Source organism: Fukomys damarensis, unplaced genomic scaffold (genome assembly GCF_012274545.1).
Source record: "Fukomys damarensis isolate Sample0158 unplaced genomic scaffold, DMR_v1.0_HiC HiC_scaffold_3, whole genome shotgun sequence".
Taxonomy (NCBI): Eukaryota; Metazoa; Chordata; class Mammalia; order Rodentia; family Bathyergidae; genus Fukomys; species Fukomys damarensis.
This window is the reverse complement of record NW_022900915.1, coordinates 38,315,224-38,332,577: the sequence shown is the minus strand read 5'-3', so window position 1 is coordinate 38,332,577 and position 17,354 is coordinate 38,315,224. Positions and strand designations below refer to the sequence as shown.

The window sequence follows — 17,354 nt, the reverse complement described above, 5'->3', positions numbered from 1 at the left end:
TGATTTTTTTGGTTGATATTCAAAATTAATCTGCACTGTGCCATAATAAACTAATCAGCTCACAGGTTGGTTCTATCCTGATGCTTGCCGTAGAGCAGGGGAAGAAAGAAAGAGGGAGAGAAAGAGAGAAAGAAAAAAAAAGAGAGAGAGAGGAAATGTGTTTTCAGAATGCTCTGAATTTGTCTGCTGAATCTTGGTTTTAAATGTTCTCACTCGCAAGCACAGCTAATTCAGAGCAAAGTGGTGTCTCTTTGTCGTGCAGTTTGGTTTCACAGTATTCTGTTTATCAGGGGCACACCGACCCATGGGAAAGACAGTGGTAGGGTCTGGAAGTATTTCATGTATATTTAAATTCATATCTCCTATCATCTATTTATTTTTCCTTAAAAGGGTCACCACTCTTTTTGATGTAAAATGCGACCTTTTTTTTCTTGAAATGTCTGAGATTTTAACACAGTTTACTTTTGCGAATCAGCTATTTTCATGAAGTACATATATGGAAAAATGAATTAAGGCACTGCAGAGTTCTCTGATATTTTTCAATATTAACACTGAAATACACCGAAGGAAGGAGCTGTCAATTAATAGGAGAAAGCTCATTTAGGAAATACAGAAAGGATTTTCCATTGGCAGACCTTGAGGATACATAGCTCGATATTATAAAAACACCCTGCTATGCAATACTTCAGTATCTATTACTTTGCTCAAGAAACATATGATCTGACCAATGGTAGAATTTGATTTTTTTTCTGACTATAAATTGGGAGCTCTAAAAAGAAATATTTTCCTTGTTCTAGAACAACAGTGCTAAGAAGAGATTACTGATTTCTTTTTAATTTGGAAAAGGAAAATGCAAACTGGTTATAAGAATTAATAGCTACGTACAACGAAGGCTTCATCAGCAACATTAATAACGCTACTAGTTGATGGTGTTAATTTTCTAGGAGACTTCATGTAGTTCATAAAGTTAGATAAGTAGCAAAACAGCGAAACATGCACAAAACATGATCAACACTTATGGAAAATGTAGCTTTGTATTTACCACGGATGGCATCGTGTTCTTGCTGCCAGGTGGGATGAGAACTCGGAGATCTGGTTTACGATTATTCATTCCTAAATTCATGGGGGGAGGAGATTTTGCTTGCATATTCTTGTTCAAGTTACCAGGTGAGACCAGCAGACCTGGTGAGTTTCGGGGATTGCCATACCCATTCCCTGTGAACACAAAACAACCACAGCCCTTAGGAAGAAATCTAGACACCAAGAGTCTTTTTAAGGACTATATGCTGTGAGAAAAAAAAAAAAGCCTAAGAATCGGACATGAAAAAAATCGTAGGACGGCTGATTTACCCTCCAGGGGAAGAGTAACCCAGTTAATTACTTAATATTCTTGTGCAAAGAAGATTAAAAACTTTTAAGGAGAACTAATATACACCAATGTGCTCAGAAACCGGCATATACTCTTTTCCCATTTAAAAAATGTCAGGAAGAAAGGGAGCCCGTTTTTCAGGGTCGGAGGGAAGCACAGACTCGGGCTTGCACTTTAATGGAAGAGTTTGGCGTGGGCCCGGCTGGCATGAATCACCCCTTCAGTTCCTCAGCCAGGGGTTTATTTTGTGTGTCTGCGTGTCCTTAGATGAAGGGAGGACACCAGCAAGACTGTAATTTCTAGGATGTGCAGGAGGAGAGGGGGTGCTCACACATTCTGCTGCTTGGCTCCCGTTTTCTGAGAGTGAATTCTCCTATGGTTTTCTGGGGCCTGCTCTGTCCTCACTAAGTTCAGGTCTAGCCCCAAGCCTGTAGGGATTTCCTGCTCACACAGATTTTTGAAAGGCGGCACCCCTTCCCGGGAGCAGAGATGAAGCCTCCGACAAAGCGCTGACTCACAAAGGCATCCTCTAAAGGGCTTTCTCAGGGTTCCTGGGTTCAACCCCTCCAACAGAAAACAGGCCTCCATTTTTCATATTTCAAACTATCCTTCTCCATGACAGAAAGAGCTGCGGCATTTGGTCATAAATACAGCCTGAAAGGCAATGATAGTGGACTCCGAAAGTCATCCACGGGGCTCCGCCGGAGGACAGGAGACATCTGTGCCCATTGGACAGTGCATACTGGAAAACAGTGTGTGCTCAGCTCTTCCTGCGACTCTAAAGGAGACAGTGAAGCCCTCACTGCTACTGTCGGCCTTGTAATCATCCCAGCATCCAGTGCCCCTGGGTGGAGGACACGGCGTGCTGGATTCAGAGAAGGGACAAAGATGCCAAGGGTTGAGGTCTCGATGAGGAGCTCCCTACCTACCAGAGGAGACGTGGGACTGACGGGGACAGCACAGGGTAAGCCTCCCACCGAGTCCTCCACAGTGACAGTTCTGCAGTTCCCAGGAGAGAAGAGATCATCCAACAAACAGTCACGGAAAAGGACAGAATCCATGTGGGCCTCGTGAGAGAGACCAGACAGGAAGATACGCTGAGCTGAACTGGGGAGCAGTGGCTGGGAACGGGCCCCGGGAAATTTACAGAACACGGTTCGGGACGCTGCAAGGCACGCGTTTAAAAGAAACGCCCAGAAAAGAGAAGGGTCTGAGGGAACTTGCAAGTTGAGCTTTGATGACCTGGAATTCCAGGCTGAAATGTCCCTATTTGCGTGGAGAAATGCAGACCTCGTGATTTCAGAGCACAAGAGTCCAAGTCACAGCCCATGCGTCCAAGGGCTGAGAGAGCTCTACTAGTCCGGGGTGCCCTAGAATTAGGGAGGGCGGGTGGTGAACCAAGATGGCCCCAGACAGAAGCACAAGACTATTTCAGGAGAAAATTATGGGAACATTTTTTTGAATTAAAATATATTTAAGGCACGGTGCTTAAAGTACATTTGTTTTTCATATCTAGTTCATTTAGGTGCTTCATTTTATGCATGAATAAACAGGCTGAATATATAACAAGTAATGAAGACTAAATCTGTCGATCGGACTATGCATACAATTTTCCAAGTTACTAGGGGAAGAATAAAAACAAAACAAACTAAACACCACTAAAACATGTTGAGCACACAGTAGTTGTTTAAGAAATGTTCACTGAATTTGAATATAAATCACTTTTGTTAAATAACTTAAGGAAAATTAACTAAATTCTGTACAGCCAGCTGTCTGTGTCAAAAGGCAAAACATCTGTGACAGTTAATTTGGACACTGTTTGGTGGCAAAAGCTCCTATATGAAACAATACCTTTACTTTTTTTCACCAGGAGAAGCATAAACAAAGGCTGCTCACTAAGGAAAATGGCTGATAAACTGACATGCTCAGAGCTTTTTATTTAACAGTGTCTTACTGAATCATTATTGTGTTATGTTAGGGCCTCAATTAGAATGAATAGATTATATTGGAGAAAAAGGGAATAAGAAAACTAAGATGATATTTTCCCTCTTCGTTCCCATCAGTTCAGAGGGCCACAATGAATGTATGTGTCACTTAGGTACTAAGTTTGTGTGAGACCCGGGTTAAATAAACAATCAAATGGAAAATTAGCTTCGTAATTTCAAAAGAAGAAAAGAAACTCAGTTAAATAGTGCAGTGAAGCTTGAATACATCAGAAGAGACTAAAACCCCAGCTCAGTAGATGCCGATACTGGTTTTGCATGGAGCAGTTATTTTGCTAAAAGGAAGTAAAACCTCTTCACTAAATGTGTTGTCCTGTGATTACGACAAGCACAGGCCGGGGTATGAGAGTGGAAATTCTTCACGGAGCCGCTGAAAAAAGTTATTAAAAAAAAAACCTAAAACAAAAACACTTTCTACAGTGAACTCTCAGAAATTCCAACAAAGCTTGACTCTCTCTGCCCTCATTTTACACAACGATTTGGGACAGCATGGAGAAAAGAAAAGAAAGCGTACATTATGATTCTTCATCCAATAAACACCTCAAACTAAAAAAAAAAAAATTGATGCAAAAAGCATTCTGCTTTTCTCTCTGAATATTTCCCATTAGCAAAAAAAAAAAAAAAAAAAAGCCATCTTAGAAGATCAGTCACATTTTAAGGTGTTTACATATCGAATGCAAAATATTTTGAACCCAGGGTGACACTTCTTAAACTCATATTTTTAGAGTATAAAGTTATTTTTAAGGACAAATAAATTCTGCTTTTTTACGGGTGAATTTCTGCTGTTTTTAGCAGATTGTGCCAGCTAGCATTTTGGAGCCGTATAATAACCATTTCTGTTTCCAGCCACCAAATTGTTATTCTTCTGGCATAATATAGATTCAGGAATGTGAGACTGTGGATCCCAAACCAGTGATATAGAAACCTATCATTTGGAAATCAATGAATACATGCGTGTGGTTTACTGCTAAGAAGAGCCTGCATTCAAGCCGGCTGGGCGGCCGCAGCCTCCGCTTTCCTCAGAGCACTGCGGGGCGGAGAGAAGATGTGGTCCCACCTTAAGACAAATTCACCAGAGGCAATGGTCTCATTTAAATTCAGGGGTTGGGAGGCGGAGAACAGCGCCTCTCAACAACCTTCTAATACATCGCTTCACCCCTTCTTGTGCTGCTTTAAAATCACCCTCCGCCTGGACAGTTATCAATTCAGATGTGACTGCAGGCAAATATCACATTGCTCAGACCACTTCACAGCATAAATATTGTAAAGCAGGAGTGAATGGATTTCCTGATTAAAGATTTTTTTTTTTTTTAAAGGAGGTACAGACCGATTTTAGAGTCTGAGGAAGCTTTTCTAAGTTTCATTTAATAATATTGTTTCACATAAAATAGAACAACATAAGTATTCATAATATAACTTCTACGGAGGATAACAGAATCAACCCCTACTGGTTACAAGTTGGTAAACATTAAGATTGATATAAATATGAGGGACTTGAAATATAGTGTTAGGAGGAAAAAAAATTTTTTCTCCCCCAGTTAACTTGCAAACACTTGCCTTTTTCTTCTTGTTTTATTGATTCCTATTTTAAGAAGCTATAAATTCAAAGAACATATTCCTGGCTGAATATATTATGAAGAAGGTATTTGGCCTTGTCTCCCAGAGCTCAGCTGAGCATTCAACTCTTTTGGAGCCCACGATTAGGAAATTTTCTTTTATTTGGGTGTTTAGGCATTATGGGGATGTGCACTTGCTTCCACCAACACTTTCATTATAAACACAATCACATAAAGCAAATAAGCACAACTGAAAGTAGACCTAATAGACCACAGGTAATTCTTTTAATTCCCCTGGTGGACAACTTGGACCATTTCTTCCCTTTTCTTTATCTAAATTTAATGAGATACCAAATCTTGTTCATTTTTCCTTCAAAAATGCCCTCATCCTGATTTAGATTTACATCTCCATAGGACTCTTCACCATTATTGCCTTAGGCAAACATTTGTGGATGCCTGTGGCATTAACAGTTCACCTGAAGGAATCATCCCTAGCCCCCACTTCTGTTGTGTGCCTTTTTCTTTCACCCTTGTTGGTCAGTGCTCTGTCTGGCCTTCTGGGCCCTCTTATCAGTTATACAAACCTAAGGTAATTGCTAGGGGCTACAGCCAGGCTTGCAGTCCTCTGAAGAGGCCCAAATCCTTGCTCTAGCAATTCAATAACTAGTAGTGTTCACTTTTCCTCTTTAATTCAAACTTATTTTTAAGGATCACCTACAGTCCCAACTCTGTCATGATGCCTTTCAGACAACTCTAGCCTACACTGAACTCACTCTGCTCTGAATCCCACTGCAATTAAAGGGAGTGATAGCCCAAACTGGTAGTTTTTATAGATGTTTCATGTGCCTAAAAACATGGGTTATACTAGGAAAATCCGGGTTATTCAGCAATGGCACTGTAAGTTAAGTCACTGAAGAAAGATGAGGTGAGAACTGAAAATATCATGAGTAACTTGTTCAGTTCAAACACTGAGGGTGTCTCTATACTACTTGTGAACTTTGTTTTCTATTTTAGATGAGGATTACATACTGCTCAAGCACACCATTGAGACAAACTACTTATTAACCATATAAAAATGTTGAAATCAGGCAAGTGCCCATACACTAAATTTGTTCGTAGAGTTAACTGAACCTCCTTTTTTTCGGTCACACCTGCCAAACATATCATAGCACAAGTGGTCACACCAAGGAAGGTAGACATTTTCCTGAAGGAAAATGAAAACTTTAAGAAGACACTCATCTCTTCTTCCACATAACCAGGGTTTACTGTATGTATGTCTTGAGATAACATGATAACACAAACACTTTACTCATAGAGAACTTTTCATCAAAGAATGGGCAGCAATATATCTTAGAGAAGAATGGCAGCATGCTGGAAATGAAGAGTGAAAAGATTTTTATCAGGTAGTTCGGAAAGACACATCTTGTAGAGAAGGAACACAGGATGGGGAGGCAGCAACTTAATCTGTATTCAAGAAGGAAGAGCATTCTGGGAAAAGGAAGCCCCAGGTGTTTTAGAGAACGGTTCTCAGAAGCTGGAAAAGTAGGCATGACCAATCTCAGTCTCTCGCATCGTGCAAACTCTATAACGGGGACTTTATCCTGATTTTTCATGACACTATTCTACAGGGATGAGCAGCCAATGGTAGTTTCTGAGTGATTAGCTTTGTTGACATTGAAAATTACAACAGTGGCAGCAGCAACCAGAGCTTAAAAGAGATCGAGTGTTGCCAGGGAGATTAGTTAGATCACACCCTACACACGGGAGGGAGGTCCAAATGGGGCAGCAGGAATGGGAGGGTTGGGGACAAAAGAATCTAAAGCAGATACATTTAGATTTTAATCGTGGTGTTTCCATCAAAGTTCCATCAGCCCTTTGGAGCCTTAGCATTTTCAACATAAGTGATTATTTCCTCAGGTGAGAAAAATAAAAAGGTAACCTGAGGCAGAGACTCAGATACCCATCCGAGGTAGCGGCTGTCAACACGATCAAACAATGGTCTCACCCACAGGGGGCACTGGAGAGCATTACTGGCCAATGATAGTCACAGCATCACGCATGCAGATTAACTGCCTCAGACTGTAAGAGTCACCTACTAATGGCTGTGGAATTGTTTGATATACATGGGTATAAAAGACCTTTAATCTTCAGAAGGATACAGTTGTGAGATACTAAAAGCATCACAGTGGGACAAATGAAAAAAAACTAAAGAGCAGAGCAGTCCAGGAATTTGCTCACAGTCAAACAGCCAGTAATGGGTGGAGCTTCCCGTGAATCCACGCACACGTCCATGCGTTGACATACACTGCGTGGGCCCTGGAGACTGACAATGCTCCAACATTCTAAATGCTCGTCTGTCTTCCTTTACAATGATGGCATGACCGAGGAAGACACGAAGAAAAGTGTGACCCCAGGGACGGCAGATTCAGAGGTTCTGCTAAGCCAGAGGCAATGTGGGAGTAGAAAGGACCACCATGGCGTCAGGAGGGGTGAGACAGCGGCTGGGGGAAGCTCAGCAGCAGAGAACTTTGCCAGTGTGAGGGAGGCCTGGGTTCAAGCCCTGGCACGTCAAGAAGAAAAAACAAAGTCCGCCTGGTTCAGAAGGCACTGAATTCACACAGAGACGTCTGGAACAATGCTGTGCCAAACCATGTTTCTTGTCTCCTTCTGAACAAATATTTGCAAATAAATATTTTGAGTAAATAGGAAATATTGAGGTTAGCTGCGTTAAACAGCAGACCAACTATTTAACTTTGGTGCACTATTTAGAGTGGAGGACTAAATATAATTTTGAAAATAGATTTTGTGAAATTTTAGTCAATAATCTTGTCACGGCTAGGAGAGTCAGAGGGTAATAATGATGTTTACCTTCTCACTGTCGACTAAAGAGACCACTTCTATCAGAAACCCCCAACACAGAGTGTTCTGGGCTATCTGCTCTTTGATCTTATCTGGGAAACAATTTCTCATATGTAGGTGTATAGCATGTTTTGTATGCAATTTGTTAGTGGTATTTGATGTTGTGGCATTTGAAGCTAACTGCCACAGGACAACATTAAGATGGACACATATTTAATGTTTGTGATTTGGACCGATTCTCTACTGATTTGTTGCTTTTACTTTAGCAAAATGTTTTACCCATGCAAGTGCGTGTGTGATGCTGATTGAATCCAAGAGCAATTTTGAAAATATTTAAAATATACTATGACTAAATAGGAGATTCACATATATAATAAAGCTCATCACTATCAATTAATTTTAACTTCTTAGAAGTTTCAACATTACAAGTCTCTAATATCTGGATGCTCTTCGGCATCTCAAATGAACATGTATCTCACAGAAAATCACTTTAAATTGTGTATAGTAATTTTGCTCATGTAAGCCCCTACTCGTTTGAAAATGACACTCCTATAAATTTTTGGTGGAGAAATGTGACCCTGCAGACTGCACGCCCACATTTACTGTCTTGGATGCCTGAAACTCTGTTAAGAACACTAGAGTCTAAGTTATCCAGCTGTTGTGAATCACAATCAGAACTTTTTTGTGAGGGAAAGGCAGATCGTTTTCATGGGATGGCTCTAAGAGAAAAGGGAACCACAAAACACTGTGGGTCAGAAATCTGGGAATGATGAAAATTTCAACATGCCTAAGGCAGAAGAAAGGCGGATCAGATCTCTGATTCTTATCCTGCTAAAGACTCCTGATTATAGATTCTTATACATCAAATCAAGTTTCTACTGTTCTGGAAGTTTCTTAGGGAAAATAAATATACTAATGCACAATGTTAGACTGTGAGGAGATTCCTGTGGAACAGCGGGGCCCTTTGTGGCATATTCTTAGAAAAATACCCCAAGGTACACCAAATCCAAGACTATTCTTGGCTCTACCAGATCAGGGGCAGCAGACATTCTAAAAAGAGATTGTGTCCTCAGCTTGGCCATGTTGTCCGAAGAGGGACCAGAGCATCATGGATTTCACGTGCAGCCAGCCTGTCCTTGGTGTTTCTTGGAGTGTGTTTGAGTCAGTGATCTTTTGCATGACTAGCAGTGTATCTGTACCTAGGTACCAAGCTGTGAATGCACAGTGCATAGTGTAAGCTCAAGGTAGTAAAACAGAAGAAAAGAATTTTTCGTCCTAAGATATTTTCTCCCCAAGGATTGATAATTCTGATCATAAAGTGGATTTGTCCTGGCAAAGTGTTTTCTCATCTGTGCTAAGGATGCCACCTAACTTTTGTTAAGCCAAGAAACTGAGGCTTAGAAGCTTCCACCTCAAGACTGAGAGCATCCTGCTAGCGAGGGAGGGAGCTTGCTAGAAATGACGCAGGACTCTGCTGCACTGCAAGAGCCAGGTGTCTGAGACCGAGCTCTGGAAGCTCTGTCTGTCACTGAGGAAAAGACTCCATTTGTAAATAAGATCTGGACAATCTGGTGTTTCTGAGGTCCTCGAAAGTATCCTCCTGCTTCAAGTGCTGGTGTACTTAAGTGATAGTTTTAAATGGCAGCATCAAAATGATACTGAACCTTACTATCTTTAAAAATCCCACTGAACAATGAATGATAGATTTATGACTCATTCAACTATTCTCGTCTTGCGATACTGGGCCTGTCTCTTTGCTAAAAATGAGGGGGCGTCTTCATTATTGACACAATCGCTCATTCTTTCAGTCACTTTATAAACAAAAATATTGAGACAGTATAAATTAGAGAGAATGTGACAGAAGAGAAAGAATAATTACTTGTGGTTTGAACATTTACACAAGTGCTTCAAACACATAGGAAGTTCAGAGTGTTCAAAGTGAAATGTGCTGTCCTGTGCAGCTGCTATGTTCTGCCCTGGAATTTTTTTTTTTTTTTTTTTTAAGACAGGGTCTCACTATGTAGTTCAGGCTGGTCTTGAACCTTGGCCCTCCTCCTGCCTCAGCCTACGGAATGCAGGGGTTACAGGTCTGTGCCACCACACCCAGACTGGCCCTGATTTATTAGTAAATACACCCACTTTCTCCTGTAGGACAGGAGTCACATCATCACTTTTTTGACACTTACTACTGTGCTAGTGGTGTGTTTGCTGTATATTTAATAAATATATTAGATGCACTGTATGTAAGTGTCCACTGTATAAGTATATTAAATATGTTAATGTTATTGGGGCTACATCAATCTAAACCAAGTTTGGTAAGTAAATCAAGACATATATAATTACAAACTAATAACAGCTAACATTACTTACTCTGGGACAGATACTGTATTGGATGTTTTGTATTCATTGTTTCATTTAATTCTAACAGTTCTGTAAAAGGGATTTTCACGGACTTCTCCAAGGTAATACAATAATGCCACTCTTAAAATTATTAGCATATCATGCACTTGCCTTGCTTACTATATTATTCTGAGTGTCTTTCACTGGAGTATGTTCCTACATTGATTTCCAAAAGCAAGGAGCAAACAATTTACTCCTTGATCTTAAGATTTTCACCGTGTTGCTTAATATTAGTGATAACTAAAGATTTCTTCCCATGACTGCTATGCACTTGAAAGTTGCTCAAATCCATAAAGTGACCATGGACTTGGATTTTTGTCTTACTATTACAGTAGTAACCTATATTAATATAGCAGCCCCCAACCCTCCGATACATAGTAGTAGGTGGTAAATGGATGTTAAAGTCTAGAAATTGAGAAAAGAGGGCACAGTGTCTCAGGAAACAGTTAACACTTAAATGCTGCATTCAGTTAAAATGACTGAAATAAACGGGCTGATTACTTCGCAGCCCATGGGCACATCTGTAGATTGTCCACAGAAGCTTGTTGCTCTTTGTATCAAGGCTTTGGTACAATGTAGTTAGTTTTCTTTAGTCTGAAGTAGCTAATGATCTTCCAAATATGAGAGTGTATCATTATGTACCATGTGAACTGAAATTCAACTGAAATACACTGTAAGTCTAACTGCAAAATTTGAGCAATTGGTGAAAGTTTATCTAAAAACAGCAAATTATACTCTTGGCTGACAGCCTTGAAGCCTCAAGTGAGAAAGTCCCTGGTAGGTAAAAAATTGATTTTCAAAAGAGGGTTGTTTTAACCACATCCCCCCTTCAGCATCTGTTGTCTACTTAACGCGCAATTGCACATTACTGATGATTACAAGAAAAGCTTTATTTTCCTGTTATCTCCAAATAAAATTTTATAGTGATGCCAAAAAATAAGGAGGAGAGAATCCAATAACATACAAGGGGAAAAATGGTTGTTTTTTTTGAGGCAAAAAGACAAATTTTATGTAAAACTGACATTCTGAGAATATTAAAACCTTAAATTAAATATTTAAAGTGACTAAATGTTTATTATCCATTATAGTTTTATAGCAAATCAATATGATGAGTGAAGAGGCTGACTTTTACTTTGCTTTACTGAATATAATTGTCAAATAGGGATAAAATTATAGTTTGGAAGCTGGGCTTGGCGGAACATGCCTGCAGGTCCAGTTACTTAGCAGGCCTAGGCATAACTTGAATGCATGCAGCCAGGGTAGTACAACAAGACCCCGCTCTGAAGAAACAAACAAAAATATGTAATCTGGCTAGTCAGAAATTACGATAGACAATGGAATATACCAGGTGGTTGTATGCTCTCTAGGAAGTTGTAATTTGAACTTCTTTTCCCTGTGAAAGCTCCAACTCCTTAGGAATGAAATAAAAACGGAGGAGTCGAAGGTAGATCCCACAGCCTCTGCACAGAAAATGCGAATCTGTGACATTTCCGTTTGTCTTTGACTTGACTTTCGCACACCGACTTCGGCCCCTGGGAACTGGAGTCGGGACTGTGTTATCTGTCATTTGCTGGGTCTTGTGGACAGGAAGGGGACACAGATTCTCTTTGCCAGGACTGTGCATCACTTGTGTTGATCATCCACTTAAAGGAGTATCTCTCTTTTTTAAAAAAAATAAATCTTAATAATCATGGTTTGAATTAAAATTATTATCATTATATAATTTGTGGGCAATAATAATAAAGCAATAACACTGGATGTTTTGGTTGATTTCTCAAGGTAAAATTTTGAATGAATTCAGTGTTTTTATTTCCAGAACAATTCATACTAATAGAACAATACTTTCAACTATTAACATAATTTTGGTCCTATTTGCTGCTCATGAATGTTTAAGAAAGTAATATAAATTATATCTTCATGCTAATAACTTGTTTTTTTATTTAAGAGAAATTAAGGCATGTCCACCCTTTCTGGAGTGTTGCAGTTTGAATTTTTGTTTTGTAGCAACAAAAATACAGACTTCTTAAAGCTAATCCTTTTAGGCTGAATTTCTAACTCCCTCATCAATATTGTAAATCACTGAGTAGAAACTGCAGTGAATTTTTTGAGCTGATAAGAAAATCAGCTCAGAAATATGTGATGAGTGTTCTCAAAAAATTACTTGCAAAACAATGGCACCAGCACAGAAAAATTAAGCATTGTATAATTATTTCTCTTCCCATTTTGTTATATATTATAACATGCCAAATCCTTCTTTTCAATGTTGGATGAATTACCAAAAAAATCATGCAAAGTTTTATGATTGCGCTATCATAAAACACTGCATGCAAATGGACTGTGAAAGTCTTTATGTCTTAGTCCTCATATGAACACTCGGTTCCCAGGTGCTAGTCAGTCTCATGTGAAGCTCCGCTAGGCACAGTTTCCCCAGAGCTTGGAAATCACTTGTTGCTCACTATTTCTCCTCGGCAGTACACCGCCACCACCAAGTCGCCACTATTTAGCTGGTGTAAATTCAGCATTCCAGAAATGACAATGCTTGACAACCAAATGCATAAAATAGTAAACAATTAACAATCAAAATAAAGAAGCAGCTGTTAGTTTCATTTTATATAAAATTATATCTAATTCACAATAAATGCCAATTAAAATTATTAACCAATATACATAAATCTCCTTTTCCTCATTGTCAAGTAGCTCTGTAGATTGTAAAATTCTTTAAGAGTTTTTGCAGGTATCCTGAAAGGTTTTCCTCTTCTTTCCTTTTTAAATCTCAATCATGAATCAGTAAATCCTTGAGCTCAGTTACTTTCTACTCAGTGAAAACGGTATCATCAGAGTGAAGCCAGAAGATACTAGTAGGGTTAGCGGCATTGCTGTGCTAATGGTTATCTCCATTAAAACTAATGATCACCAAAATCTCAATGGGACTTGATCTTACAATCATCAAGAATCACTCAAATTAGCACGTTAAAAGCTTTAATGTACAGAGATATGACAAAATGTAATTTTAAAAGCAGTGACTTCTCATTTGGTTGTTGAGAGGAAAGGATTAAGTAGTGGGTGAATAACTGCCAACTGACACCTAGAAATGTCACTGTTACTAATGCATTAGAATGACTTGCTGTACATGTCCCTTATACCAGGAGCAGAGCCCATCTTGCTACTTCTTCATTACCGTTTGCCTTCATCTTTGAAACTATTTCAACTTAAGTGATAAGAGGTTCATTTTTAAAAGGAGATTTGTGATGGTCTGAGATGCCGACCAACCCACATTTCAATTATCACTATCTATCAGCTGTCTAGGTTTTTCTTTTTAATGCTACATTAGAGAAGTTATGAAAACCTTGCTTTCCTGACCAGTGGTGCTCTGTAATTTCATCAGGTAGCAGACCTTCATGGTTCACCACAGAAGAAGAGAATGCATTATTTTTGCCAGTTCCACATCAAGGGGATATCTTTTTGCATTTAAAACTGCATGATTTCTTTGAACTGTTTTCCTCAACTTTACATCAACACTAATAAAATGTTATTCCTACAAGATTAGTGTTTTTTTGTTGTTGTTTGCTTTGTTTTTTTCAGCTGACAAAGATTTACTGAGTGTCTGCTATATGCCAACTCCTGTGCATGGGGCTGAGAATGCAGAATAAGCTGCAGTTTGTCCCCAGAGAGCTGTGCCCAGGACAGCCTCACACACACTAGTATGACGCCAGGGGTTACTTAGGTCAGCTTTAGCTGCCAGGGAGCACAGAGAGGGATGCAGGAAGAGACAGGAGAGGACGTCCTGGGTGGTCAGATTGAATTCTAAGCAGTGACAAATGGCCATCAGCAGCACAAGGCAGGGAAAGGGAAGCAGTGTGGGGTGGCACTGACACCGTCTGGAAAGTGTGCAGCAGTTCTGAGCACAGACCACCGGGGTCCTAACTGGGGAAATAACTTAACTCCCATGCCTCGGTTCACCTGTCTGTACAAAGAGCATCATGTGGACATCTACAAAGGATTGCTATGAAGTCACATGAGTCATTTTTATGAAACACAAGGTAAGAGCAATTTAAAGGTCTGTTGTGTATTCAGTGAGAGTTTAGGGCTCTTGATGGCAGGAAGGAAGGTGACTGGAGGGCACAGGTGAGCCCAAGACCAGCTGGAGCCCTTTGCCGTATTGTGAAGATGTGACCAGTGACCTGTCCTTAGGGTAAGTAAGCCTTTGAGAAAGACCGATCCGTCATGCCCTGGGGAGGCTGGAGTCGGCTGCAGTGTGCAGCAGGTAGAGGACCTGCGAGGCTCTGGGTGCCACCCTGGGGGAGTAATGTGGGCCTGAGCCAAGGCAATGGGAGGGCAGTGGACAGAGAGGGGCACACTGGTTACATGCTGTGAGGACAAGGTCATGGAGAGCTGAAAACTCAAAGATGCTGGGGTAGGAGAGAGGTGGCTCTGCCTGGATGGAAAGATGCTACAATTCCTGAGAGAGGGGATCGAAAGTAGAAAGCATACCTTTTTGGTCTTTTGGTATTTAAAGGCACTTCATAAGTGTTAAAAGTACTTCCTTCCCTCATGAGATTATCACCCTTTTACAAGAGGCAATGACTTGATTTTGAGAAGCACTATCAAGGCTAAAAAGTATTTAATTCAACTGCAGAGTCCTGACCCTTGGCTGCAGAGCCCCTTGGCTCTATCTGAGACCTCGAACTGCAATCACGGTACTCAAAATGTGGCAGGTCTCTTTTGGCCAGATAGCTTTGGTTTTCTTTTTTGAAAAGAAGAGGTAGCCTGGATGGCCTTGTTTTCCCCTGGTGTTATGTGACTCTCTGACATCAGTGCACTTATATTTGGCTTCAGACATGTGACATCGGCTGTCATGAGACAGAGGGGGAATCAGCTGAGCTCATGAGCAGGACGCAACAGCTCAGCCCAGAGCAATGGCATCTGGAGCAGGTGCTCCTTGGAACTGAGACAGGGCTGCTTCTTCTGTTTCTAAAAAGTGGGTAAGTCATTTTGTTTTAAAATTATAGAAAAAATGCACAAATATGTACTCATGGCTCTAAGATACGATCAAGCTGCTATTTATTATCATTAGGATGGATCAATTGAGTGTCTTTGTTTCCTTCTTAATTAGAAGAGTCTTGTCCTATAGCAGAGGTCCTAAGGTAGGAGCAGCATTTGTTCAACTCAAGATTTTGTTATTTTAATTGGCAAATGTCCATGCTTATACAATTGTCTTCTATATCCCTGGAGGACCATGAAACTTAGCAGTCTCTCAGGGGATTGAGAATGGCAGTAGAAATGAGCAACCAGACACTTTTTAGTCTCCATATAGGATTCTAAAGCATTCTAACCTGTTCAGCAGTAACAAGATGCCACTTCTATCAAAGCTGAGTAACCCATGGTCTTTACAGCTTTACTTTCATCTTCACTACTGGCTGCTCATAGCATAGTAAGCAAACTGGTCCAGCAGCAAGGTATTAGATAAAACATCACATCTGAGCAATTTTCTTTGTGTCATGCGTTGGTCTTTGTCACCACTCAACTCTGAGTCCCAGTCATTGTTTCTAACAACACTATTTGGCAGAGATTTGAATCCTGGAATCCTTGGTCTGGATTTCATCTCATTCTCTAGTTTTGAGGCTACAAACCACAAAGTAAAATGTTTTGAGGAGGAAAAATAAGCATTTCATTTCAATGTCTAGAAAATATTACCATTGAGTTTACTCACTAATTTGACTCTACCTGTTTTTCAAAAGATGTACAAAATAGAAAGTAGGGCTGCTGGTCCTGTTTGCTAATGCACTGTGTGGCTCTAATGCGTTTTCTTCACCATTCCCTGAATTCGTGAAGAACCAACACACAGAGGAGAGAAACACTAACCCCCAAATGGACACATTCATGAAAATGTTTTTTTGTATGCCAAATTTTCTTATTTCTTATAATTAGCCAGCTATTATATTTGACCCTGGTAAAATATTTTAATTAGGGTGTCCATAGATATTTCAATAAACGTGAATTTTTTTGACATTTCAAACATAACCTTGTGTCATTCATGCCTGCCTCCTACTATTTTAAATGTATAGCATGTCCCAGCTGCAGAAATTACCATGGTTACTTGTTATGCCAATAATGAACTTCAGTTGACACCTAAAAGTATTGTTCTGTCTTGCTTCTGCATTGAAAATGACATCAATATCTGAGTAATTGCAATATTATGAATTAATATGGAATCCTTGAAAAAAGTGTGACCATGAAACGACTGAACACAGGGTCACAAGTTTTTAAGAATTGAAATGTATTTAAGGGTTTTTGAGGGGGTTATATTATATTGATGCCTTTGGAGACCTCATTTTAATGCTAAATATGGTTTAATCCCCAGAGTTGTTGAATGTTTACAATCTTTCTCCCTCTTTCCTTTCCGTTCACTCCTCTAGAATTGCACAGGACTTCAGTACTCCTTTGCGGGGGACGATTCATCTTTAATGTGAAATCAGAGAACACACAGAAAGTGGCTCACTAAAGGTACTTGTATCTAGCCAAGGGATTTTGCATTACGTCGATACGTTTAGGTCCCTCAAATCTCTGCTGCCCAGCTAAAGTTTTATTAAGGAAGGTTTTCCTTAATACATAGTTTTAAGTTATTATTTAACTCTTCTAAAATCAAAAAGTGCTTTAGGAATTCCATTCCTGTCACAAACCTCTCCCCTCACTTTTTCAAAAGACTTCCTTCCCGGAAGTCACCCAGTAGAACTCTGGCTGGTGATTCCCACTGCAGTACACAGGCCTGTACTCACCGGCACTGGTGCCTGCACCGGATGTGAGGTCTCCACCCATCAGGCCACCTACAGAGTAAAGAGGGACATCAGAAGGAGGAAGGCTGAAGGCCCACAGAACAAAACATTTCACCTCTAGCAACCCCAGCATTGTGTCCTCTCCTGAGAGTCATCAACTTGTAAAGTACTACCTAAGTCAGGTGGCTGACATTTGTTTTACAGTGACATGCTGTGTTCAAATGTTGAAAATACATTCAATCACTGACATTTTGCACAACCTTTTTTTTTTTTTCCTCCAGGAAAGATTACATTTTAAAAATCTAGTCTTTGAATAGTGTCTGCATTTTTATTATTTCTAAGTCTAGGTCTTTCCTAAACAGATGCTTCATAGAAAGTAAAAAAAAAAAAAAAA

The 17,354-nt window shown here is 39.9% G+C and overlaps 1 protein-coding gene across 7 annotated transcripts in view; it reads right to left on the bottom strand.

Annotated features, from left to right (window-relative positions):
- Mef2c (myocyte enhancer factor 2C) overlaps positions 1–17,354 on the bottom strand; it is a 138,022-nt gene that overhangs the window by 8,214 nt on the left and 112,454 nt on the right. For all 7 annotated transcript variants that reach the window (XM_010637171.3, XM_010637172.3, XM_010637167.2 and 4 more), the window contains exons 6-7: positions 16,964–17,011; positions 1,043–1,215 (exon numbers count right to left, since the gene is read on the bottom strand). In XM_010637171.3, coding sequence (XP_010635473.1) covers positions 1,043–1,215; positions 16,964–17,011 — 221 coding nt within the window. The remainder of the gene's footprint in view (positions 1–1,042; positions 1,216–16,963; positions 17,012–17,354) is intronic.